Source organism: Tiliqua scincoides, chromosome 4 (assembly GCF_035046505.1).
Source record: "Tiliqua scincoides isolate rTilSci1 chromosome 4, rTilSci1.hap2, whole genome shotgun sequence".
NCBI lineage: Eukaryota > Metazoa > Chordata > Lepidosauria > Squamata > Scincidae > Tiliqua > Tiliqua scincoides.
Window position 1 is genome coordinate 75,095,705 of NC_089824.1, and position 25,234 is coordinate 75,120,938.

Genomic DNA, 25,234 nt, shown 5'->3' on the forward strand with positions numbered 1-25,234 from the left:
ACATGTCATCTGGATGTAAAATACATTGTTTCCAATTCAGATAATGCACATTTATTAATGAGGTTCATGGTTTTTGCACACAGATAGCTAGTTTGTGTAGTATAGGTATGGGCAGCCCAATGCTGCCCAGAGTGCAGGCTCCTGTGGCGCTGAAAATGGCTGCCACGACATTCTGAGCACAACTGGGCAGCTGCCGCCAGTTCCTTGGGGAAGGTAACATTCATCCCTTTCCTCCAAGTAAGGGAAGTAACTGCACAATGAGGCTACTCGATTCTACGGCAACCCGTGGGTCACCGTAGAATCAAGAACCTCTATGCCGGGCGGAGCTCCACTAGTCCTGCCTCCCTCCTGCTCCACTCCCTCCCCCGGCGTATGTCCTCTGCTCTCTCCCTCTGCCTCCCCCTGTCCTGGAATGCTTCCTCCCCACCTCCCCCCACACCTCCACTCACCTCTCTGCCACTTAGTAGTCCACATGACTGCCAAGCTGCGGAGCACTGGTGATTCACCAGTGCTAGCCCAGCGCTGGCCAGCACTGAGCTAGCACTGGCACTGAGGGCCACACACATGCTTTATGGCACGTTTGCAACACTCATTGCCACAGGAGTGAGCTCAGGATTGTGCTCTAAGACTGAGCTGCAAATCAGGGCTTCCCTGGCCTGTGAGCTCAGTTTGAAGGCCTTAGGCAAATTTTATTACAGGTGGGGAGCAGGTGCTGAGAGGGAGTGAATTGCCTAGTTGTAAGAACTATATCAAGTCAATATGTCAAAAGTGCTTTGCACACTCAGAAAGCTTTATGCAAATATTTAGTAGTATTGTTTTGACAGCTTCACCCCATTCCTCCCGAGTTTAAATAGCAGCTTAACAGCCCAATCCTATCCAATTTTTCAGTGCCAGTGCAGCCGTGCCAAAGGGGCGTGCATTGCATCCTGTGGTGGAGAGGCAGTCACAGAAGCCTCCTCAAGGTATGGGCACATTTGTTCCCTTACTTTGCGGCTGTATCGGTGCTGGAAAGTTGGAGAGGATTGGGCCCTGAGATACATTGTTTGAAAAGGAGTTTGTGGCTCTTTTTTGGGGAGTAAAGTATAAGTACAACTGCATGTTTTCCCAATTGCTGGAGAAATTCTCTGTTAAGAAAGGGATCATTGTACCTTGGATAGGGGAGTGGCCAAAACTGAAGCCACTGTCCCACTTTTGATGATGGTGTAAAGTTGGTTAAATATTTCTGTATTTCAGGGCAACATTTTAACAATATATACCAGTTCCCTTTTTCATACTCTACTCAACTGTGCTGTTAGATTTCAGCCACTGCTGCCTGGGACTCATCTGTGCATGATTCAGTGCACTTGAATAGGGTAACGCCTCAGAATGAGAGGATCTACTTGATAGTGAAGATTACAGTCCAACTCAGCCATCCTGCTGCAATGGAGCTGGTGTTGCGTAAAAGGATTGCAGCTAATATTTACAATAAACAGGTATGGAGAGCTTTTATTTAAAACCAGGTCTACTTTCACTTTTATATATCATATCATGTCTGTGATTATTTTGTTATCTCATCATTGGAAAAAGGGGAAACATTAGACTACGTTTGAAACTATGTCCATGCACTGTTCTTATATGTTTGAAAAGGAGTTTACAACCTGCAAAACCATTTACATCCTGCGTAATTTGATGCAGTAGCAAAATACCATCATGTCAATATCAAGCACTGGCATCCCGCAGTATCTGCAGGGGATAGATTCCTGTGGCTACCGCTGACACCCAAAACCACAGATAGCAGTGGACCCTACTCAGCAGACCCTCCTGTAGCACTCATGACTCACTTTTATTCATTTGCAAATGCTTAGCAAAAGGGAGCTATTTCTTCCTTTCAATTTGGAAGCAAGAATCTAGACTCACAGCTGCTAGAGGAACACTATAGGAGGTGACAGTGAGAATGCTAACAGGAAGTGAACAGCAGAGGACTTGCTGTTGGCATTCTCACTGTCACCACCTGTAGCATTCCACTAGTAGCTATGAGTCTTGGTTCTTTGTCTACTTCCTGTTCCAAAGCGAAAGGAAGAAAAACTCCCTTTTGCAAAGCATTTGCAAATGAATAGAAGTGAGTCATGAATGCAATGAAGAAAACTGTGGATACTGGACCTGTGGATACAGGGGGATGCCTGCACAGTATTTTTAAGGCTGTTGTAACATCTGTCAAGTGAAATGTTTTATTTCCTGCATGGTATAATACTTGTATAGCTGGTGTAGGGGAACCCTTTAAAAGTCCTCCTGTTGTACATTTCCACTTTTTTAAGTGCTTGGTTTTTGAGGAACTAGACACAATTCTCTACACTTACCGTATTTTTCGCTCCATAAGACGCACCTGACCATAAGACGCACCTAGTTTTTCGAGGAGGAAAACAGGAAAAAAATATTCTGAACCAAATAGTGTAATAAAATATTTAATAAACTATAACAACATTTGAACCATGTAAAGTGAACAGCAGTCAACAGTGGCATTAAGAACCATTATCACTGTCATTAACAAATGGAGAGACTTAAAGGTTTGAGTACTCTAGTTTTCTGGAAACCCCAAGAACTCATCATCTCTAGAGTCAGAATTTATGAAGCTCACAAAAGCAGGTGCACACAAATAGGGGATCACATTATCTTTCTGCTACAATGATCTGCCAAATCCCAATCCACTGGGCCTCGTGCCCGCTTAAGGCTGATCAGTCCCCCTTGTGCAACTCACCAGTGCAGCAAGCAAAAGTGAGTCCAGTTCTAGTCCACAGATGCTAAGTAAATCAGTCCCATCAATCAGAGTTGCCAAATCAGAGTCCAGAACCAATAAGCCAAATTACAGTCCAAGGTCAGTCAAATCCATCAGGGTATCCAAGTCCAGTCACAATCCACAGTCAGATTCCAAATTCAATAAACCCAGTCAGTCTCCTCTCCAACCTGCACTCCTTCAAAACCCACAAACCCTTTCTGCCTCAGGTACTCCTTATATCCCTGAGGGCCCTATTGCCTTCCAGTGGCTGCAGCTGTGCAGCACACGCTGCTGAATGCCCAGGCCTTACCCTTAAAGGGGCCACTGCTGACACCACATCTACCTCCTTGCCAGTTCTTCCGTGATTCCAATACAAATGAACAAGTGGAAAGTCCAACCACGAATTCTCAAGACACAACAAACCTCTGGGTTTATGGTGAGAACCGAGCCTTACCTGGAGCTTGTACAATAAGCAAACACTGGCATTCTGACCAAGGAGACAGTTTTTTCTTTGTGATTGGGGGGGGGGGCTTACATTCAGATGCTGGATGAGGTGAGTGAAAGCGCCCCTCCCCTGCAGTGTGAGTGTGTGTGTGTGTGTGTGTGTGGGGCAGAGCATCTGTGTGTGTAAGAGAAGGGGGCAGCCTGTGTGTGTGAGAGAGGGGGGAAAGTGTTTGTGTTGCAGAGAAGTTGTGATGCTCCAGGCTTGGGGTGGGGGGAAGAGAGAAGCTGTGATGCTCCAGGCTTGGGGGGGGGGAGAGAGAGGCTGTGATGCTCCAGGCTTGGGGGGGGGAGAGAGAGGCTTTCCTGGGAGTAAGCCCCCCTGACTCTAATGGGACTTACTTCAGAGTAGGCATGCACAGGATTGGGCAGCGAGACTGCCACCCCACCCACGCTTTCCTGGGAGTGAGCCCCAGTGACTCTGAGACTTACTTCTGAATAGCCTCTGACTGCCCGGAGAAGCAGAGCAGAGCGAGTGGGCAGGGGGCGGGGCCAGGACTGGGGTGGAGTTTTATTTTATTTTATTTTATTTTTGCAGTATTCGCTCCATAAGACGCACACACTCCCCCCCCCCACTTTTTTGGGGGAGAAAAGTGTGTCTTATGGAGCGAAAAATACGGTACATATTTTGCTGCCATAGCCACACATGTATGCTCTTCTTTTTCCTCCTGCCCCCACCTTCTCAGTTCATAAAGGTGCATCATTTATTACAGTATTTTCAGTATTGGTGATGGTGCTATTGTCATTAAATGGAGTAACGGGGGGGGGGGGAGAGTAATCTCCCCAATCCCTGCCTGCTTCATTTTCTTCCTCAGCATTCAGTGCCACCGTAATGGAGCATTCCCTCCACCAAACATTAGAGGAGGTGCTAAAGAGGACAAGGGACGGTTGGTAAAAATGTTTAAAGAAAGGTATAGATGAACTGGACTGTGAACTGTTTTTGAAATAGTATAGACTGCAGTTTTGGAACTAAATCGAAAAAGTATTTGGAAAATGCTGTTTTTCCTTACATCTTTAATAGCTTGCCTGGTTAAACTATTCAACAAGTGAATTATTTTCAAATAAAAATAATTTTTGTTTGCATTTCTAGAGTTTTACCCAGAGTCTGAAAAGAAGAATATCCCTAAAGAATATATGGTACGCTTGTGGTGTGACCTATGAAATAGTCTCCAATATACCAAAGGTAAATTCTGCTGCCCTTCCATCAAGTGGATAGGCTAAATGAGATAGTCAAAGTAGAGAAAAGTGTCAGCTGCTTCTCAAATTATTGTTCACACACCGTGACTGCAATATTATTCAATTTTCCCTGATAGAAAGACCACTTCAGACTGTGTCATAGTTTTAAACAAATGCAACTTAAATTTTAGGCAACAGAAGACATTGAGGATCGGGAGACGCTGGCTCTGATGGCAGCCAGGAGTGAAACTGAGGGTATGACTGACGGTGAAACTTATATTGAGAAGTATACACGTGGAGTGCTGCAAGTGGAGAATATTTTGAGTCTGGAACGACTAAGACAGGCAAGTAGAAACAAGCTCCAAGCTGCTTCATTTAACCACTGTAAAACTGTAGTCACTGAAGATGTCTTGTTTTCATTTTCTTAATCTTTAGTGTTGGTGGCAACAAACACAACTGATGTGAACTAGTTTGGGGGATGTGATTTTGGAAAATTCTTCACTTGTTAGTTTATTGTTAGAGGCACTGAAGTTACAATGTTGGCTAATACCCAATTATGCTGAAGTAAAAGTGAGCTCTCAACTTTATATCCCCTCTGAAATGAGCTATAATTGACTGGATTAATAACTGGCAGTATACATTTTAGCTTGCTCATTCTTTCTTAACAGGCAGTCACAGTTAAAGAAGCTCTTTCTATGAAGACTCGACACCTAAGGAGGAGTATTAGCACACCAAACGTTCACAATGTAAGATGCTCAGTAGTACTACTAAACTGTTTAATGTTTTAGGCGACTGCATTAATTCTGACTCCATAAATAACAACAGGCCAACACACATTTTGCTTCCTTAAACGTTTTACCAATTCCTGGGTATATTTGGGGTGCCGATTCCAAAAATGGCATCTGTTTTGCCCTATCATGTCTGGTTTTGGAGACACAGCATAGCCTCTTTAGTGAATGGTTCAAGCAGCTTCCTCATGAGGAAGCCTACACCATGGCTTCCTCATGAGGAAGCTGCTTGAACCATTAACTAATGAGGCTATACTATGTCTCCAAAACTAGACGTGATAGGACAAAACGGATGCCATTTTTGGAATCGGCACCCCAAATATACCCAGGAATTGGTAAAACGTTTAAGGAAGCAAAATGTGTGTTGGCCTGTTGTGTATATATATACCGAATTCATATCAAACCACCATAAATTTTGGGAGAAACCTTTCTGACCCTCAATTTTATAGGTCTGTGTAATTGGTAGGGGCATTTTTCAGATATATCTACTGGCTTGTTTATAGTATCTCATTATATATTTGTGTCAATCTAAGACATGAACTTCAGGAAGAGTGACTGTCTCTCCCTGTTATAATAGAATAAATTGCCAAAGAAAGTGGAAAGAATATCAGTTGCACTTTTTATTTATTCCAAAGTAATTTGTCAGCAGTAATTTACAACTTTCCTAAATGCAGGATAAAGAATAGATAAATGTTATGGTTCTGAAGTTCTGGTGCTGTGCTTGTCAGTCCTTTTTATTTTCAGCTTTACAAGTGCAGTCTAGGCTGGTGGTGGATGAAAAGGAATGAGAATGCAATTTTCATATGAAACCAAAACTGCTTGGGAGACAGATATAATTCATTTGTCTCACAACTGTTCATTGTTGTTTAGGTGTCCTCTAGTCGTTTAGATCTTTCTGGCTGTGAAGAAGATAAGGTATGGAAACTGAGAAAAGTGAATTGGGGATACTTTTAGTCTTGTATGGCATTTGAAAGTGTAGTACAGTAGAAATATATCTTGTCTCATCTTCTGTACAAGAAAGACTTAACTGTTGAGTCATGCATTATGAACAATCTGAAAGTAATTACAGGTGGGGCTTGTGGGGTGTTCCCAGACTCTCAGACAGGGGGTTTCCCAGACCCCTTGCAGATACAAAAATCCGCAGATAATCAAATCCATGGATCTCCCCACCGAACATGACCAGAGTCACATTCGGAGGCTTTTCTAAATGCTGGGGAGTCTGTGTGTGGCCTCCCCAACACACAAGAAGCCCTCTAAGGCAGTGGTACTCAAACTTTTCCGGCCAGTGGCTCCCTTGACCCCCCGTGGCTGTTGGCCATGACTCCCCATCATGTTCCTGAGGGCTGGAAGTGACATCATTAAACAGGAAGTGGCCAGAAATATTAGCTATATTATTAATTATATTAATCATATCATTAATTAAATGCAGATCTTAAAAATATATTATTAATACACAGCAATATACATGCTTTATAAATGATCAGCTGCTGATCACTGTTGGAGACAGGATGCTGGAGTAGGTAGATTTTGTCTGGTCCAGGAAGACTCATTTTTTTAACTTTGTAAGCATACCAATAAAATTGTTTTATCAAATGAACTTTGAGAACAACCAGTCTGACCAACATTACACACACACACACACATACACACACACACACACACACCCTTTGGGCCCCAATCCAACTAGTTATTTCCCCCATTCTCCTTGGATAGGATTGAACCCTTTATTAATTAATTTTTCCAGCAGCTGATGGGAAAAACAAAAATAGACCATGAAAATATATCAGAGCTGATAAGGGTTTGGTTAGGAAGCTGATTTGTCTCCTATACTAGGAGATGCACAACTCAAGCCTATGCATGTCTACTCAGAAGTAAGTCCCATTAGAGTCAACGGGGCTTACTCCCAGGAAAGTGTGGATAGGATTGGGCTGGCAATCACTTCATCAATGGCTGATAAGTATTCCCTTCAAATAGCAGGATTCATCACTTTAAAAATGCAGCCTTTCCTCTTCAGTCAAACAACAAGATTAATAAATCACTTTAAAAACAGTACCCTTTTTCTGCTCCTGGCCAAGTAAAGTGTGTGCTTGTCTCTCTCCTCCCCTTTGCCAACTGCATGGAAACAACTTTAAGGGGAGGGGGAGGAAAGCGGGAAGGTCTGGAAATCAAAAGGAGGGAGTGGAAGAGGGAGGGGGTTGAAAAGAGAGATTTCACTTTGATGAGAAGTGATCCCAGGCTGGGAACTAGGAACCAACCAGACAACGATCAAGGAGAGTTTCTTTCTGACGGTCAGCAAGGACAAGGACTGCAAAGTGAGCATACTTGGTACTTGCCAGACGGGAGTTGAAGAGCTTTGCAAACAGAAGGCGGCAGCCTCGGAGTGGAGGGAGAAGAGGGCGGGGCAGCAGCAGCCACTCTCGCAGCTGACGGGGAGGGAGAGGGAGAGCTGACGGAGACGCAGAGACGGGCAGAAGATGGGCTCGTATTCTGCCCAGGGGTGTGACTGTATCGCTGCGAGAGGATATCCTGCGCCTCCCCTTTCAGTTCCTGGCGACTCCCTAAAGAGCCATGCCGCACAGTTTGAATAACACTGCTCTAAGGCCTCCGGAAGGCAGAAAATTGGCACTTCTAGTTTGCAGCCGAAAACCGGAAGTGCCAATTTTTGGCCTTCCAGAGGCCTTAGAGGGCCTCCTGAGGATCAGGCAGGTTGCACATGGCCCCTCTGACCCTCAGAAGGGCCTCTGAACTTGGCTGGAGCAGAGCTCTGGTTGAGTTTGGAGGACAGCAAGTGGGGAATAAAAACAGGTGAGATAAAACCACAGGTTCCAAATCTGTGGGTAACAGGCCCCATGTCTATTTAAAACAAGAATCTAGAATTTAGTGTAAACTTACTGACTGGAAAAGTCAAGGTAACTTTTGATCAACTCAGCAAGATTAATTTTTAACTCCCTATATGAAGAATTTTTAGTTTATTTTCTTTAGATGACAAAAGGCAGGGCACAATAGGTTTCTCAAATTAGTTAAAGCCTATATAATTACAGAAATCCCTAAAAATTCCCTGTTTCACAATGAAAATTTCCTGGAAGTTTTTGTACAGTAATTGATTACAGGTTGAGTCTTGCAAGGGTTCTGTTCCCAGAACTGACATGGATGGCAAAAATCGCTTAAAGCAAATTCATTTAAAAAACAATTTCCCTTTGCTCAGTGATTTAAAAACAGCTTTTGCTGACCTTTGTAATGCATCAAGTAGACAATCAGTTTCTCTCCAGGCGCTTAGAAAGACTTCTCTCCAATGCAGCAATCCTCCCTTCACCAGGAGCTGCAATATGGGGGAAAGAATGGTGATAATGGCAGTGATTTAGCGTTATTTCACATGCTCGGGGGAAGGGAGGGGTCGCTTGCCTTGGAGTGAAGCTGTTCTAACTGCCTGGAGAGAGAATGATTGATGGATTGTCAGCCGGCTGCCCTCTTTCAGATTAACATCAGGCTATTAACATACTGAGATAAAACCATGGGTGAAAAATCTATGGATAATTAGGTTATACTTGTATATATAAATAAATAAACCAGGAAAGTATTCATGATATTATAAAACAGACTGTGTTGAAAGAAACTAAACCCTTAAAATGTTGACTTTTAGTTACAATTTATTTCTTGTTTAATTATATGGGTGTTTGTGATTTTTAGGGTTGGTCAGAAAGTCATCTAGATATATTGGATTATTCCTCCAGTTATCAAGATATATCATGTTATGGTACTATTCCCAGGGATTCACCTCACAGAAATAAAGATGCTGGTGGTAAGATTTTTGTCTCTTTAGTTTATTATTGTAATTAAGGATATTTACACAGGTTGAGTTTCGGTATCCATGAGAGTTCTGTTCCCAGAACTCACATGGATGGCAAAATCACATTAAAGCAAATCCATTTAAAAAGGAATGTCCCTTTGCTCAGCCATTTAAAAACAGCCTTGCTGACCTTTGTAATGCAAGGAAGAGGCTTTAGGCAGGCGGTCTATCAATCATTCTCTCTCTGGACACTTAGAAAGGCTTCACTCGAAGGCAGCAACCCCCTCCCTTCACCAGGAGCTAGGAGGTGATAATCACTTGCATTCTTTCTTTTGCTCTTTCACTTGCTCAGGGAAAGGGAGGGATCGCTTGCTTCTGAGTGAAGCTGTTCTAAGCGTCTGGAGAGAGAATGATTGATGGATTGTCAATCGGCTGCCCTCTCTTGCTATTAATGAGGCTATTGCTAAACAACTTTTTCCCTTTAATTTAAAGGCCCTTCTCATCATCATGTTGAGATAAAACCACGGCTGAATAATCCGTGGATAATAAGGTTTTACCTGTATACTGCTTTCCAACAAGAGTAGTTCACAAAATTTTACAATAGTAAAATACGAGTAAAATAATCGTATTTATTTTGTCAGTAAATGCAAATATTAAAGGAAAATAATGAAAATGTGATCATAAGAACATAAGAACAGCCCCACTGGATCAGGCCATAGGCCCATCTAGTCCAGCTTCCTGTACCTCACAGCGGCCCACCAAATGCCCCAGGGAGCACACCAGATAACAAGAGACCTCATCCTGGCGCCCTCCCTTGCATCTGGCATTCTGACATAGCCCATTTCTAAAATCAGGAGGTTGCGCATACACATCATGGCTTGTAACCTGTAATGGATTTTTCCTCCAGAAACTTGTCCAATCCCCTTTTAAAGGCATCCAGGCCAGATGCCGTCACCACTTGCTGTGGCAAGGAGTTCCACAGACCAACCACACATTGAGTAAAGAAATGTTTTCTTTTGTCTATCCTAACTCTCCCAACACTCAATTTTAGTGTTCTGGTGTTATGTGAGAGTGTAAAGAGCATCTCTCTATCCACTCTGTCCATCCCCTGCATAATTTGTTATGTCTCAATTATGTCCCTCCTCAGGCGTCTCTTTTCTAGGCTGAAGAGGCCCAAACGCCATAGCCTTTCCTCATAAGGAAGGTGCCCCAGCCCAGTAATCATCTTAGTCACTCTCTTTTGCACCTTTTCCATTTTCACTATGTCTTTTTTGAGATGTGGCAACCAGAACTGGACACAATACTCCAGGTGTGGCCTTAACATCAATTTGTAAGGTTGATCTATGACACCATTGATCTATGACATTAAAATGATTTTTTCTATTTTACTCCCTTTAAATTTCCAGGTGCATGTGAATATGAGTAACATACTTGCATCATAAATTACCTAGCTGCATATTATGAGCATCTAATGTTCTGAATGTCTTATCTCGCTTCCTTCTTTCTACAATTAGATGTTTGAATAGCTAACTCATTGGGATGTATTTTTTGTTTTTTAATTTTCCAAGGTTATGTATTGGAGAATCCACATGCATCAACAGTCAGCCCATTTAAAGCATTTTCTCCACAGCCACCCAAATTTTTCAAGCCCTTAATGCCAGTTAAAGAAGAGAACAAAAAGTCCTCTCTTGAAACTCGACCTCTACTTGGCAAAGAGGTAGGTGGTTGGAACAAACTTACGTAGTATTTAATTTTCGGAATCTTGATATATTTGTGTGTAAGTAATAATTGTATCTAATTAGCAAATAATTTTCAGCATGCATTTTTGACATGGAGCCTTTGGAATCCCACATTAAAATTGTGCTAGTTCTCTTTTAATGGAATGATTTCTTATTCCAGTTTTGCTCCCTTTTGGTAAACATTCTTGCATGGATATTGCATGTGTATGTGTGTTTCTTTTTTTAATGTGTGTCTTGAACAGTTGAGCTAAGTTGTCAGCTTGTGTTAACATATAGAACCATTTTTTAAAACGTTCCATATTTTTCATAATTTAAGGCTTTTAAAGCTGAAGACTAAAGTTGCAATCCTATGCATGAGTACCTGGGAGTAAGCAATGATGAACTCAGTGGGTTTTATTTGTAAGTAAACATGCAAAGGATTGGGCTATTGGTTTAATGGGTTTCTGTAGTAAACTTGGATCAGAGTACATCATACAACCTAAAACCCTGGTTGTTTCAAATAAGATGTCCTCCTGTCTTACTAACTTGCATGCGTTTAATGTCAGTATCTTCTTTGTGTGATGTTTTGTGTGTCTTAACCTTTGCAGAGCATGCCATCATCTCAGGTACATAATACTGGCTGTGTTGTGCCCTCAGGAAGTAATGCCAGTAGCATGCCAGTAGAACACAATAGCATACATGAGGAAAAGATTGTAAGTTTTACATCAGTTTCTGTCATAATGCCTGGTGGTGGCTTAAAGCCCTATTATGGGCATTTATACTACAGTTACAGAGAAAAAAATGTGCTTAGAGCAGTGGTTCTCAAACTGGTGGGTCACCAGTTTGTGTAAAGCTTCCCCTGTCTCTTTAAGTGCAGGGAAAGGGAGGAAGCAGCGATGCGATCCCCAGGATTGTGTCACTAAGGGCGAGAAAGTTGGGTGCTTTTACTTGCAGATGGCCAGTGTGAGGTCCAGGAGGTACAAGGTGCCCTACGCAGCCCACTGCAGGGCTTCCCAATGCTTAGAACGTTCAAACGGAGTGATCGAAAAGCACATCTGGTTTTCAAGAGGTGCTTTTCAATTGTTCTGTTCAAATGTTCTAAGCATTGGGGAGCCCTGCAGAGGGCTGCATGGGGCTCTCCGCACCTCCTGGATCTCGCACTGGCAGTCTATGAGTAAAAGCACTGCCCCCTCCCCCCTTAGCAATGTGATCCTGGGTTCACGCCACTGCCCTCGCCCCTCCCCCCCTCCACAAAGACTCACTTAGGAAGTAAATATCCCTGAAAGTTTGAGAATCACTGGCTTAGAGTATATCTAAATTGCATGTTGGTTGGTTTGCATGTGGTGAAATGTCTGATTTGCAGCAATTCATTTTTTTATTTCTATTTGATCTTTCAAAAGTGTCTGTTATTGAAAGTCAGTATTCTCTTACCAGTGTATACTCTGGGTTTCCTGTTTTTCTCTAAATGTCAGAATTTTTTCACCTATCCTACTCATCTTGGAAAATCTGAAGAATTACCAGTAAATGTCAACATTTACCAAATTATCAGTGGTTTCGCATATTTTCATATATAAGGTTCTTCGTTACACCCATGATCACCCATTACTTGTATATACTTTTAACGTCTGCCTTCCATGGTTCCCTTGCATGGATGATCAACATTATCAAATAAATAGGGTTACACACACTGGTTTGTGAACATGCATTTCAACACCTAGCGAACAAGTAGTTTGTGGGGAAAGAGGACAGATTGATGAAACGTTTAATCTGTCATTGTATTAAACTGTTTGCACTTCCCACATATGTTGTTGTCATTGCAACAGTGACCATTAATTTTTAATCTCACATGAGCTCAAATTTTTCCAAGATGTATGAACTACTATACATATGTTTGAAATTAACTACCCAGTAACCTAAAAACCAAGAGTTATTTGAAATCTCAACCTGCAGTCTGAGTCAGAGTTCAGTACAACTCTTTGCACACAACCAATATATAAACAAATGCTGATAACTGTGTGTGTGCGTGCACATGCGTGCATGCGCACACTACTTGCTAGCTGCTTCTCTTCCTCAGTCACATAAACTGTTCAGTTGTACAGTGATAACTTTTGGTATCACCGTGGTGAGTTCTTTGTCTCTTGCTCTTGTTGGAAAGCAACTGACACTATTGACTTCCCATTCCACAGAAATTGATAGCGATATGATGATTAAGGTAGCAAAATAGGAAATAGTTCACAAAGCAGTTTGCCTGGTGAAATAAATGGTACCCTGTTCCCAAAGAGCCCACAATCTAATAAAGACACAAAAGAGGCACCAGCAGCAGCCACTGGAAAAGACACCATGCTAGGGTGGATAATTGCTCTCCACCATTGCTCTCTTGACCATTTTAGTTCAAAAGGCTAAAGTCAGGTCCTTGACTTCATGATTTGGACATAAACCTGGATGCTGGAGTTACCATCTCAGGAGTGAATATGTTTAGGCAGTTTCTGTTCAGTATGTCATGCGGACTTAAGGTGCACAAATTGCAAGCTGTTCAGCACTTTGCTCAGAAACAAACCACTACCAAATATAGTTAAGTACTAATGAGGTATGTTCCAAATAGCTGGTCCCATTTAGTAAGCTAGCAGGTGTATTTTATACCAAGTTTCTGAGAAATCTTCAAATGCAGCCATCTGGTAACCTCCAGATTAGACTGCAGCCACATTACATCAGTCTAATCTGGAGGTTACCAGGGCATGGAAAAGAGTGGACAGGCTATTTCTGTCTAGGAAGATTGACAGCTATACTGTTGAAAAGTATTCCATGCCACTAAAATTTTCTGCTGGCTCTGTAAGCACCCCCATAGTGTGAACCTGATTATTTGGGGGGAATACAGCCTTGTCCAGAACATGTTTTTTACCACCTCCCTTGTGAAATGAACCAGCTAACCGAACCTCTGTCTTATTTTGGATTGAGTTTTAGTTTATTGGCCCTCATTCAGTCTGCTGCTGATCTGAGCTCTTTTATTGACCTAAGTGATCTGTTGCTTACTCATGTAGTACTATGTTTTCTATATGAGGAGTCTGGAGAAATCAGGTGTACAAAGAGTAAAAACAGAACAACCACACACTTGCAGAAGGTTCAGTAATGTTCCAGATGGACTCTAGGACAATAGTAAAATGCTAAGGAATACATTCATTACAGCAGAAGGCAATACTGAGCAGCTCTGTGTGTGTGTGTGTGTGTGTGTGTGTGTGTGTGTAGGATATATATATATATATATATATATATATATATATATATATATATATATATATATATATATATATATATATATATCCTATGCTCTTGAAACTTTAGTAATAAATATGTGCCTGCAGGTGTACACACACAGCATATAGGTGCTGCCTGTAGGACATGTGGGCAGATATGGTTAAAAGCTTGGGTGTGTGCCACTAAATCATTGTGTAACATTTTTGCAAAACTGCACCAGTAAGACCTAGAAAAGTCTGAAGAATTGATTGTGTGTATCTCAAGCATAACTTAAATGCTCTTGGAGTAACTACTACCTGTCTGCTTTATGCAAGGCTTATGGACAGCTGAAAGGGCTTGATGATGATCTCTAGGAACTGGTGTGGTTGCTCTGTTGTATCCTTACTTACTGCACACCATACTATATTGCTATGTAAAGAATGTGCAGAGAAAACTTCAGAGGATTATTCTCTTTGCTAGTGGACGATCACTTTGAAAACACAGTTCTTTTCAGTTGTTAATGAAAACAGTTTTTTCAAGGTACAGAAAACAGATTAGATTCTTATTGTTTTACTTATCTAATCCACCATTCCCCCTTGCCCTTATATTTTCTCTGAAAGAGTCCTTTAGAACAGAAAAGGTTTGCAAGGAATGTTTCCCTTTATTCCAGGAGCATGACTGGACTCAGTGTGCTGACTGTTGATAACTGAGCTAGTTGAAGGATAAGGAAGAAGATTCTGAAATGATTATACCATGTTGGACTAGTTTTTTTAAAAATCTGATGAATGGTGAGACCCATCTTGCAATTACTGGATCTAAGTCATAAAAATCCATTTTAACAGGTAATAGTACATTGAAAATCTAACCAGTGTACCCCGACCATATTTTGGTATTGCCACTGCACCACAAATAGAATTTCTTGTTATATGCAGACTATATGGTCTTGCTTTCATCTTCCCAAGTAAGATTAGGATAGTTATTGTGGAACTTTACATTAATATGTCAGAGAGAACAACTCAATGGCAATTGCACTAAAACACAAGTTGTTGCTTTTGGAAAGTACCCAACTCATCACAAAGGGCTGTTTGTCAGCCAAGCCATTGAAGTTTCTAGTTTTCATTATCTAGATAACTTTCCTAAAGAGGTAATTGGACTTGTCATCTAAACTCTGCCGACTTAAGGCCTCAATGTCACAAGCTATCTTTGGCTTTGTAGCAGAAGTCTCACCGTATGGTCAGTCAAGGCTGAGAGCTAGGAATCAATAAAGGCAGAGCAAGTAGAAACATCACAGAGTAATTCAGGCCCACATGATGCCCTATCAGCTTGTATTGAGGCAGCAGTGGAATTTATACCAGTGATGTTCCATATTCTTATGCCTTAATTATACTCAATATTTGCATATTATTGCAGGCTTCTTTATGGGTAATGATGCAGTATTAGGACAATGTTTCAAGGAGCAAACTGGAATCAAATATAGAAACAGCTGGATGTCTTAGCTTAAATAGGTCAAAAGCAGATATAATAAAATCATTCCAACAAACTATGATTTGCTGGCCCAGGAACAAGTCCGCTTTACTCATGGTTCATTCCCAGAAGATATGTCTGTCCAATTTGAAGCAATTCAAATTCTACCTCCTCTGACAGCTCCACACCAAATGCGCCCCTTATCCTGAGGGTAGGCTCTCAGGAGTGACTCTTCAGGAGATGGGGGGAATTATGTGGGAACACATGGGGAAGATCTTTTGCACATTTTTCTAATTCCAGTTATATAAGTCAGGATACAGCCAATTATATTCTTTCAAAGCTCCCCATATGCTAGAAGAATATAATGGAGTATATTCCATTTTCAGCAATGATATATCTTGATGCTTATTAGTATTACTGTTAGAAATCAATGTACCTGTATATAAAGCTGTTCTTATAAAGTGTAGATCACATTTTATGGTGAGCAGAACATAGTGAGAGAGTACATGTGAAGGTTGATTTGAAATAGGGAGATAATTCTACGGCAAAGATTTTGTGGGGGGGGGGGGCGGATTGCAATTTTAACCAGACAACAGAGGAGAAGTTGTGCATATCTAAATGAGATATGTATATGGTGGTAGTAGAGACATTATGGAACTAGCAAAAGTATTCCATTGCTTACACAGACCCTGCTGTTTCAAATATGTCAGTATTGTCTGTTATATAACTTAGAAGAACATATCTGTCATAGTTGGGTTTCATGAAAATATTACCCTTGTATTCTAGATCAGATTTTAGTAATCCCAATACACCTTTCAATTGATGCAAAAGTATTCTTAGGACTAAATATTGGAGTGAATCTTAATCCTGTGGTACATAGAGGGAAGTTCTTCCATCGGAATTTCATGTTGTCATTGTCCCCCCACTCCTCACAGCAGCCCTCATGGCCCCCCAAAAAGTCACTACTGTACTGGGGATCAAAGGATTCTCTGAAACAGAATGGGATGCAGCATAGCAGACTGCTGGAGGAAGGGTAGTTTGCAAAAATCTCATCCTCTTGCATAGACCTGTGTCCCTTCTATTCATACAAGGATACAACCTACTGTATAACATTGAAGTAACAGTAAGAAAGTGACTAGGGCATAAACAGCACACAGCTTTTCCAGGATTTTTTAAAAGAATGCTCTTATAAACTGCTTCACCACAGTTGCCATTGTGACATGTATTTGCTTTATGGTTATTATATATATCTTTGGCAAGCAATTAGTCCAGAGATGCTTTGTATAAACTTTAGCATTAATTATATCAGCACCAATATCTTAAAAACAAGCCATGGAAACCAACTATTTGTATATTGTGAGGAAAAATAACTGGCATTAAAATATAATTGATAAAATGATATTTTTATTAGTACCACCTAGTGGAACCTATATTGTAATCAGACAATTTTATTTTAAAATGCCTTAGAATTCAGGAATTGAACTCTCTCTTTCATGATCCAAAGAACTGGATAACCAGTTCCACTTGCCTAAAACAGCTTTACCTTTACCTGTCATGGCAAACTGCTAAGTGTTCAATGTGGCACTGGAGAAGGGTCAACCAATGAAAGATTAATCAGCTATCCCAATGGATGTGCACAACCCCCTGAATGAATTTAAGCTTCTCTTTACACCCCAGACACAATGTTTCTTCTGAGTTATGCAAAGGCAGCATTAGCACCAGAATCAAACTGTAAGAATGGCAGATGCTCTTAAAATAGCTGCTGTGAAACAAGTTCGTTTGAAATCAAATGTAATTATATCCAAACCAATAGGCCGTTCTTAGGCCTAAAGAAAAAGCATAATTTTGCTAAATATTTTGTAGTATGTTACGTAAGGTGCTTCATTTGCAGATACTACTACATTTTATTTTCTCAAATCAATGTTTGGTCTCCATTGATCAAGCCCCAAGTAATTTAAAAGTTTTCATATTCCCTTCTGCCTCTCAGATACCCTGTCACGTGCTCTGTATATTCTGGTTTCATTTAATCGAATGGCATAAACTGTATGTACGGCTATGAGAAGGTTGCATGAATGTCTGTTTTGTCATCATAGTATGTTTGTAATTGCTCCATACTGTGGCTTTCAAACACATGTAGTTGTAGCAAAAGAGACAAACATTCCTTCTGATTTAGAACAGTGAGAAAATAATTTGCCTTCATTAAAGACACTAGAACCGTGCCATTTTGAATGAAGAAAGGGTTATTTAATTATTTAAGCAATAACATTGGGAAGCATCCAGAATAACACTTCCATGAACAGAAGAGCAATTTGTGATTGGAAACTTCCTCTAAGAATGAAAGAAGTGTTATGCTCATGTTGGTTCTGAGAGATCTTCTACTTACTTTCATTTGTGGAAGCATTACTTAAAAAACAATAATTTTTATTTATATACCTCATTTTTTTTTTTAAAGGGAAAAATGCACAGCCCTTGCTGTGGAATAGGAAACTTTTACTTTAAATAAACTTGAGCAAATTATAATTTTTTAGAGAAGTAACTATACATCTTTAACATTGCAGCAGGACTCTGATGAAGAGGATGAGTTGGAGGCCGTTGACAAGAAGCCGTATGTGCCCGAGGAATTTGCTGACTTCAGTGTTTACAACGCTAGCCTGGAAAACAGGGAATGGTTATCCTCCAGAGGAGACTTAGTGAACTCTCGTGTCCTTGAAAAAGAGGTATCCCGTAGTCCCACCACTAGCAGTATCACTAGTGGCTACTTTTCCCACAGTGCCTCTAATGCTACTTTGTCTGATATGCTTGTTCCCTGTAGTGATAGTTCAGACCAATTAGCCAACCAGATGAGGGATTTGGACTCTAACGATCACTCTGCAGCCCATCTTGCCCACGATTTAAGGTCTTCAAATAAGGAGGCCTTGGAGTCAGGAAAAGACTTGGCTAAAGATGAAAGATCTATATCACCAGCCAAGGGAAACAGTGCCTTAGCAAGAGAGGTGCCACTGTCTGAAAGTACCACCAACACAGATGCCACAAAATTACATTGCTCAGCTCTGGATTCCTCAGCTAATAAAAGCACACAACATGGGATTGAATTTACATCTCGAGAAGCAGTAGTTGAACACACTTCAAATGTTTTTGAAGATCATGCATTTACAGAATTCATGGGTGCTGAAGATGGAAAGGAACTTGAATATTCAGTGGTTTCGCAGTTCTGTTCCAATGGTGGTTCTGGTAGAAGAAAAAAGCTGTCAGCTGCTGATATGAACTGTGACTCAGATTTCTCAAGAACTACCTGCAACCAAGACAATCCTGTGAGCCACCCAAAATCTACACCATTGGAATACCAGCTGTCAAATACTGTTGAAAACCCTTTATTGGCTGTCGTAGTAAAAGAAGCTTCATATTGTCAGATGTATGCAGATTCTTTCTTAGGCGATGACTTCACTGGAAAAACTTTAGATGTCTCTGGTTGTGAAAATCCTGCGTCTGAAGAGCACCCTAGCTGGGTAGCAGTTGGGGAACAAGTGTGTGTTAGTAGTAGTAAGACAGGTATAATCAAATATGTGGGGCCTGTGGATTTTTCAGCTGGTACCTGGGTTGGCGTTGAATTACACTTACAGAAGGGTAAGAAATAATTTACATTGTCTTATTAGAAACCTGTAAAAATGTCTAGTTTTGTTAATGTAACAATTAGAACCTGACATCTCCAACCTCTAAATTTGGCAACACATTTTCATCTTTATTAAATTTATATCCCACTTTTTATCATGAAACTCAGGATAAAATATCATGGATATTTTAAATTGTTTAAGCATTAAGAAGAAAGTTGTTGTTGTTAAGAATATTTATGTGTCATGTTTCCTCAAAAGAAGTTCACAAACTGGTTTACAGAGAAAATCAAACAGCTAAATGGTTCCCTGTCCCAAAAGGGCTCACAGTCTAAATAGATGCAGAAGAAACACCAGCAAATAGCCACTAGAAAAGACACTGTTAGGGTGAAGGGGGGATAGGAAACATGCATCTTAACCCCCACTCTTGGGACTTGGAGCCCTACATAGGCCGCTTGGATTTATGACAACTAAATAGCTGGTGCAGATCTGAATAGCCCTATAGGGCAGTCTGGGGTGTCACATGGGTTAGGGGGGAAATATCCCCTTACCCTGAGGTGACCTTCAGCCTGTTTTTAATCTGCATAGGATATGGTGCAGGCTACTGCGTCCTGGCTGTACCAGCCCTAGTTAGGAGGGCGCCCTACAGCTCCTGGGCACATTTCCTACAGTGTGTATTTCACATCATTAACAAACATTAAAGAATGGTCAATACATTGTGGGAAAGTGGAGACTTGTGTTTCTTATGTAAGCATGGAGCTATCTTCAGTCACCAAAATAGCATCAGAGTTAGCTTCTTAAGTGTGAAGATCTTTTTATTCAGCATCCCTAGAAATAAAATAAAATATAAACATAAATTAGATGCATGATAAACTGAATCCACAATGAGAGAGTAACGTAGTAATAGTGCAGGTCCAACACTTCTTAGCCATGTTTAAGATATTACAGTGACCCACCTTGTCACATGTTCCTAATTCAGTATCCCCTCTGCCATTTCACAAGGGTTATCTCAGCATCAACTTTTAACCATTGTTTAGACTCGTAGGTGCTCCTTCTTGATTTGCAAACCCTCTGGTTTAAGCCCTCTTGGCTTTAAGCCAAGATTAAGACTGGTGTAAATGTAAAGGTTATCCATGGTAACTGGATTAGGGAATTAATGTCAAGGGGTTAGAGGAAGAATGCATAAGTACACCCCATATTTCTTATGTATGGTTATGAGATTAAGAGCATTTGATTGGCACCATTCCATAGTTTGCAGCAACTTTTTTTAGCCAATGAAGTTGAACAATACACTTTAATTATCTTTATCTTCAACATTAAACTCACTTCCATCAGAATAAGGCTTTCCATAAAATATCTTCCTACATTTTTTTTATTTTGGACCTTGAAGTGTGTGCGTGTGTGTGTCTACTTCCTATAAGAAGTATTGGAAATTTCCAGAATTTAATTCCTCTAATAGTTACAAACTTTTAATTGTAATTGCGTTCATTTGTGTCATGCTTAGGTGACCCACTAATACTTTATGTTTTGCTTGAAGGGAAACATGATGGAACTGTAAAAGGTAGAGAGTACTTCCGCTGCAAGCCACGACATGGAATACTTGTTCGTCCTGGATGCCTCACTAAAGCACCTTCTCTGACAAAAACATGTAGTAGCACTTCACAGACTCAGGCATCATCTAATTTGGAGAAATGGAAAAGTTCAGTTCTTCAAGTGTCACCCTCTTCCACAACAGGTGAAGAAGCCCTCTGTCAGTCAGGAGATGCAGCAGCTTCTGCTTTTTCTAGAAAACAAGAGATCAGGAAATCTTGGATTAACTGAAGTTTCAGTTTTGTTCTTGTTTTTGCACTTGCTGCACACATCACTGTGGAAATACTTTTTAGTGTGATTGTATAGGTTTGATCTGTCCTTACTGAATGTTTGAGTTGTGGACATAATTCTCCAATTCTTTTTTTTATAAATAATATATATATATATAGACTGTGTATCATTTGCCTACCAAAAGGCAAATATGGCTACACACTAAATTACAATTGATTTGTAGATAAACTGTGAGGTACTTGACTGTTTGTTACTCAACAATTTAGATCATATTTTAAATGATATATTTTATTTTGTGGGAAAACAATGGGATGTATATATGTATCTGAGGGAAAACCTACAGTATGCTGTTAATTACCAAAGAACTTTTATTAGACTGTCACATTTTTTGTTTATATCTTTGTTTTTATTATATGTGTTTGTTTTAACAGATAGCTTGGTGCCATATTTCTAGAGGTTAATGCCAGGTACCATGCTGCCTTATATCCTGTGTTTAATAGCACACTGAAGAGACTAGGGTTTTTTTTGGGTGTGTGTGCGTGTCTTTCTATGGGCCTGCCACTGTGCCGACGTTTATTGGAAATACTAACAATGGCTTAAGCTTGTACTTCTGATATGTTCATGTGCCCACATGGGCAATTTGAATGCAAAAACAGTGCAGAGGAGAAGGCAGAAAAAATTTTAAACAAATGGCTTTTTTAAAAGCAAGGAGAAGGAAAAAAAAAAGCAGCAGTAGTGAATCATAACTACAAATCATGCACTGTTGGCTATGAGTGACCAAGCTCAGATAATATATTCTGAAGTGATCTGTAAAGTTAATTTTTAATGTGGATTTGATATGATGCTATTGAGTTCTTGGTGAGCATTTCATGTATAGATACTGTCTTGGACATTTGTAAAGTAGCACATGGTAAAAAAGAAAGAGATGAATAGCCTGCTGTATTTGTTCTTTATTTTTTAGAAAGTAATTGAGTTTGTGGGACCTTTCAGAAAAGCTGCTGTTCTTCTTTGATTTATATGTATAGGAAGCTGACTTCTAGTATTTTACAATTTCTTGTAAAGATGTGTAATTTATATTCTATTTCCACTATACTGTATTTAATTGATACAGAATATTTGTGTGTTAGAATACAGATGTTTACTTCAGATTTTATTAATGTTTGTGCCTATTTCACTGCACATTCTGTAACATAAGACTTTGTTATCAGATATAAAGGCTGACAGTTACTAATTTTTAGTTTTGGCATATGCTGCATTTACCTCTTGATACAGATGTTAAAAAGAGAATACGGTATTATGTCTCTACAAAGTAATGATTGTGTTTCTGTACATTATGGCAGTGGTTCCAAACATTTTTTTTATTTTTTTTTATTTACTTACTTTAAGACATGGGTACAGGAAAAATCACAAACATATATGTACAGGGTAATACACAAGGGAAAAAACACCAGGAAATCGCAGAACTGTAGCCGATACTCTTATGTTTCCCTACCTATCATCCTTGAATAACTTATTGTTTATCTAACCACTCATACAATGGTTTCCACAATTTCTGTATTCTCTCTATTTCGCCATCTCCCAATCTTTCCGTCAATACATCTATTTCGACCATCTCATATAATTTCTCAATCCACATCTCTACAGTGGGAGTATCAGGGTTCTTCCACAATCTAGCATACACCAATCTCGCTGCAATAATTGCATACAACAAAATATGTCTAAGATCATTGTTATAACTTTCCGTAAAAATACTCAAGAGAAACAGTTCTGGTTGGAAATGTATTTCACAATTAAAAATAATTTGAATAGTTCTATATATTTTTTGCCAAAATTTTTTGGCCTTAGGGCAAAGCCACCGCATATGATAAAAAAAACCTTTCACCTCTTTGCATTTCCAACACTTATCGCATGTGCCGGGATACATTTTTGCTAATCTATCTGGAGACAGGTACCATCTATAAAACATTTTGTATATGTTTTCTTTCATTGTTACTGCCTTAATTATCTTCATATTTCTCTTCCAAAGCTGGTCCCAATTATTCATTTTTATATTATGTCCAATATTTTTTGCCCATATAATCATTACCTCTTTTACCAATTCGTCTACCATTTCCATACTCAACAGATATTGATACATCCTTCTGATATAATTTTGCTCATTTGATAAAAATATTTTATCAAATTCCGTCTCCTCTGGGTAGATTCCTTCTTTTTTATCTTTCAACCATCTTGTTTTAATCTGTAACTCCGTCAACCAATCCAGTTCAATCCCTTTCTCCCACAATACCTCTTTTGAGTACATAACTGCTTTCTCATCTAATAGTTCATCATATCTCCTATTCTGTGAACCTCGCAACCACATTGGCCTAGTATCAATTTCTAACGGCTTCACCCATCTTGGAATCTTCTCGTAAACTTTATATCTGATTTGTTCCCAGACAAACAACAATGCTCTTCTTATCAGATGTTGTTTAAAGTAACTATGATATTTGGCTTTATCATAAATCAAAAAGGCATGTGGACCAACCTGCAAATCGTGTAGTTCTAATTTTAACTCTCTAGATTTTTCAGCTTCTGCCCAATCCTTTATCCAATTTAATGCCGCTGCATAGTAATAAATTTCCCAATTTGGCATTCCGAAACCAGCTCGTTCTTTCACATCTTGTAATAATTTCATCTTTATTCTAGCTTTTTTCCCTTGCCAAATGAAATTAGCCATCATTTTATTCAAATCTTGAAAGAACACCTTTTTTAATAAAATTGGGATTGTCTGAAATAAGAATAATATTCTTGGCAGCACATTTGACTTAACTGTTGCTATTCTACCCAACAATGATAAATTTAATCCATTCCATCTTTTTATGTCTTTCTTAATCTCCATCATTAACTTTAGATAATTATTTTCCATCAACTCACTACATTTATCTGATACAGTAATTCCCAAATATTTAACTTTCTTTGTGATATTAATACCAAATTCCTGTAGTTGCTGTTTCTCTTGTTTTCTCATATTTTTCACTAATATTTTCGTTTTATCATAATTTATCCTCAAGCCTGCCATTTTACCGTATTCTGTCAGATTCTCTATCAAATATTTTAAAGACTGGGTTGGATTCTCCAAGATAAAAGTAAGATCGTCTGCATAAGCTTGAATTTTAAATTCTTCATTTTGGACCTTCACTCCCACAATTCTTTCATCTCTTCTTACTATATTATTTAATATTTCCAGAGTTATAATAAACAGTAATGGAGATAGAGGAGTAATGGAGATAAACGTTTTAACTCAACGTTTGACATAAACCTAGACAGATCGGTTAAAAGGAAAAAAAAAGGAGGTAATCTACCCAAATCATTCTTACAAATGGCAGAAGAATTTAATTTGATTGATGCATGGAGATTCCAAAATCCAGAGAAAAGGCAATATACTTATTTTTCAACACGACATAAAGTATGGTCAAGAATAGATATGTGTTGGATTACAGCAACAACAGAAGCATTTGAAGCAGAAATATTACCAAATACCTTTGCGGATCATAATCCAATTAGTTTAAAATTTAATAGATCTCGGAGGAAAGGGCTCTGGAGATTGAATGTTATTGATATGAAAGATAAAGACTTTGTGAACTTAGCTAAAGAAGAAATGAGCTGGTTCTTTAAAATAAATAATCATCCAGAAATGAAACCACAAATTATTTGGGATACAAGTAAAGCGTACTTTAGAGGAATTATGATGAAATTTTCAGTAAGGAAAAAAAGGAAGGAAATTCAACTTATCAAAGAACTAACCTTAAAATTAAAGAAGAAAGAGCAGGAGTTCCAAGAGAATCCATCTAGAGAGGAATTAGTTGCGAATATACAGAAACTTCAACATGAGATCAGAATCATACAAACGGAAGAAATGGAGAGAAAATTAAGATTAATTAAACAGAATTATTTTGAAAACGCTAATAAACCTGGAAGATGGCTGGCACACAGACTGAAAAAAGAATGACAGAGGAACTTTATAAATAGTTTGATTGATGAAAATGGAATTGAGAAATACAAATCCTCAGAAGTTAAACTTATTATTGAAAATTTTTCAACAATTATACAAGAAATATAATGTAGATCCGGACCTGCAAATGGATTATTTATTAAAAAACAATATGCTAAAATTGACATCAGAACAGAAACTAATTTTAGATCAAAAAATTTCCATGCAAGAACTATCAGAAGCAATCAAAAGACAGAAAAATCAGAAATCCCCCGGACCAGATGCAATTCCAGCAGAATATTATAAATTATTTGAAGATACGATACAATTACCATTTAAGAATCTGGTTAATGATATATGGGAAACGGGAAATATTCCAGACTCATGGACAGAAGCTTTAATTACGTTAATACAT

At 39.3% G+C, this 25,234-nt stretch overlaps 1 protein-coding gene across 3 annotated transcripts in view; it reads left to right on the top strand.

Moving 5' to 3' along the window:
* Positions 1-22,083, top strand: part of KIF13A (kinesin family member 13A) — a 128,712-nt gene extending 106,629 nt beyond the window's left edge. The window contains exons 31-39 of one of the 3 annotated variants that reach the window (XM_066623208.1): positions 1,296-1,472; positions 4,344-4,436; positions 4,621-4,777; positions 5,102-5,175; positions 6,088-6,132; positions 8,905-9,016; positions 10,573-10,721; positions 17,976-19,041; positions 20,563-22,083. In XM_066623208.1, the coding sequence (XP_066479305.1) occupies positions 1,296-1,472; positions 4,344-4,436; positions 4,621-4,777; positions 5,102-5,175; positions 6,088-6,132; positions 8,905-9,016; positions 10,573-10,721; positions 17,976-19,041; positions 20,563-20,846 (2,157 nt within the window). In that variant the 3' untranslated portion in view covers positions 20,847-22,083. Of the gene's footprint in view, positions 1-1,295; positions 1,473-4,343; positions 4,437-4,620; positions 4,778-5,101; positions 5,176-6,087; positions 6,133-8,904; positions 9,017-10,572; positions 10,722-17,975; positions 19,042-20,562 lie in introns of those variants that run through there. The other 2 variants (XM_066623209.1, XM_066623210.1) reach the window with 2 other exon arrangements.
* The last annotated feature ends 3,151 nt before the right edge of the window (positions 22,084-25,234 follow it).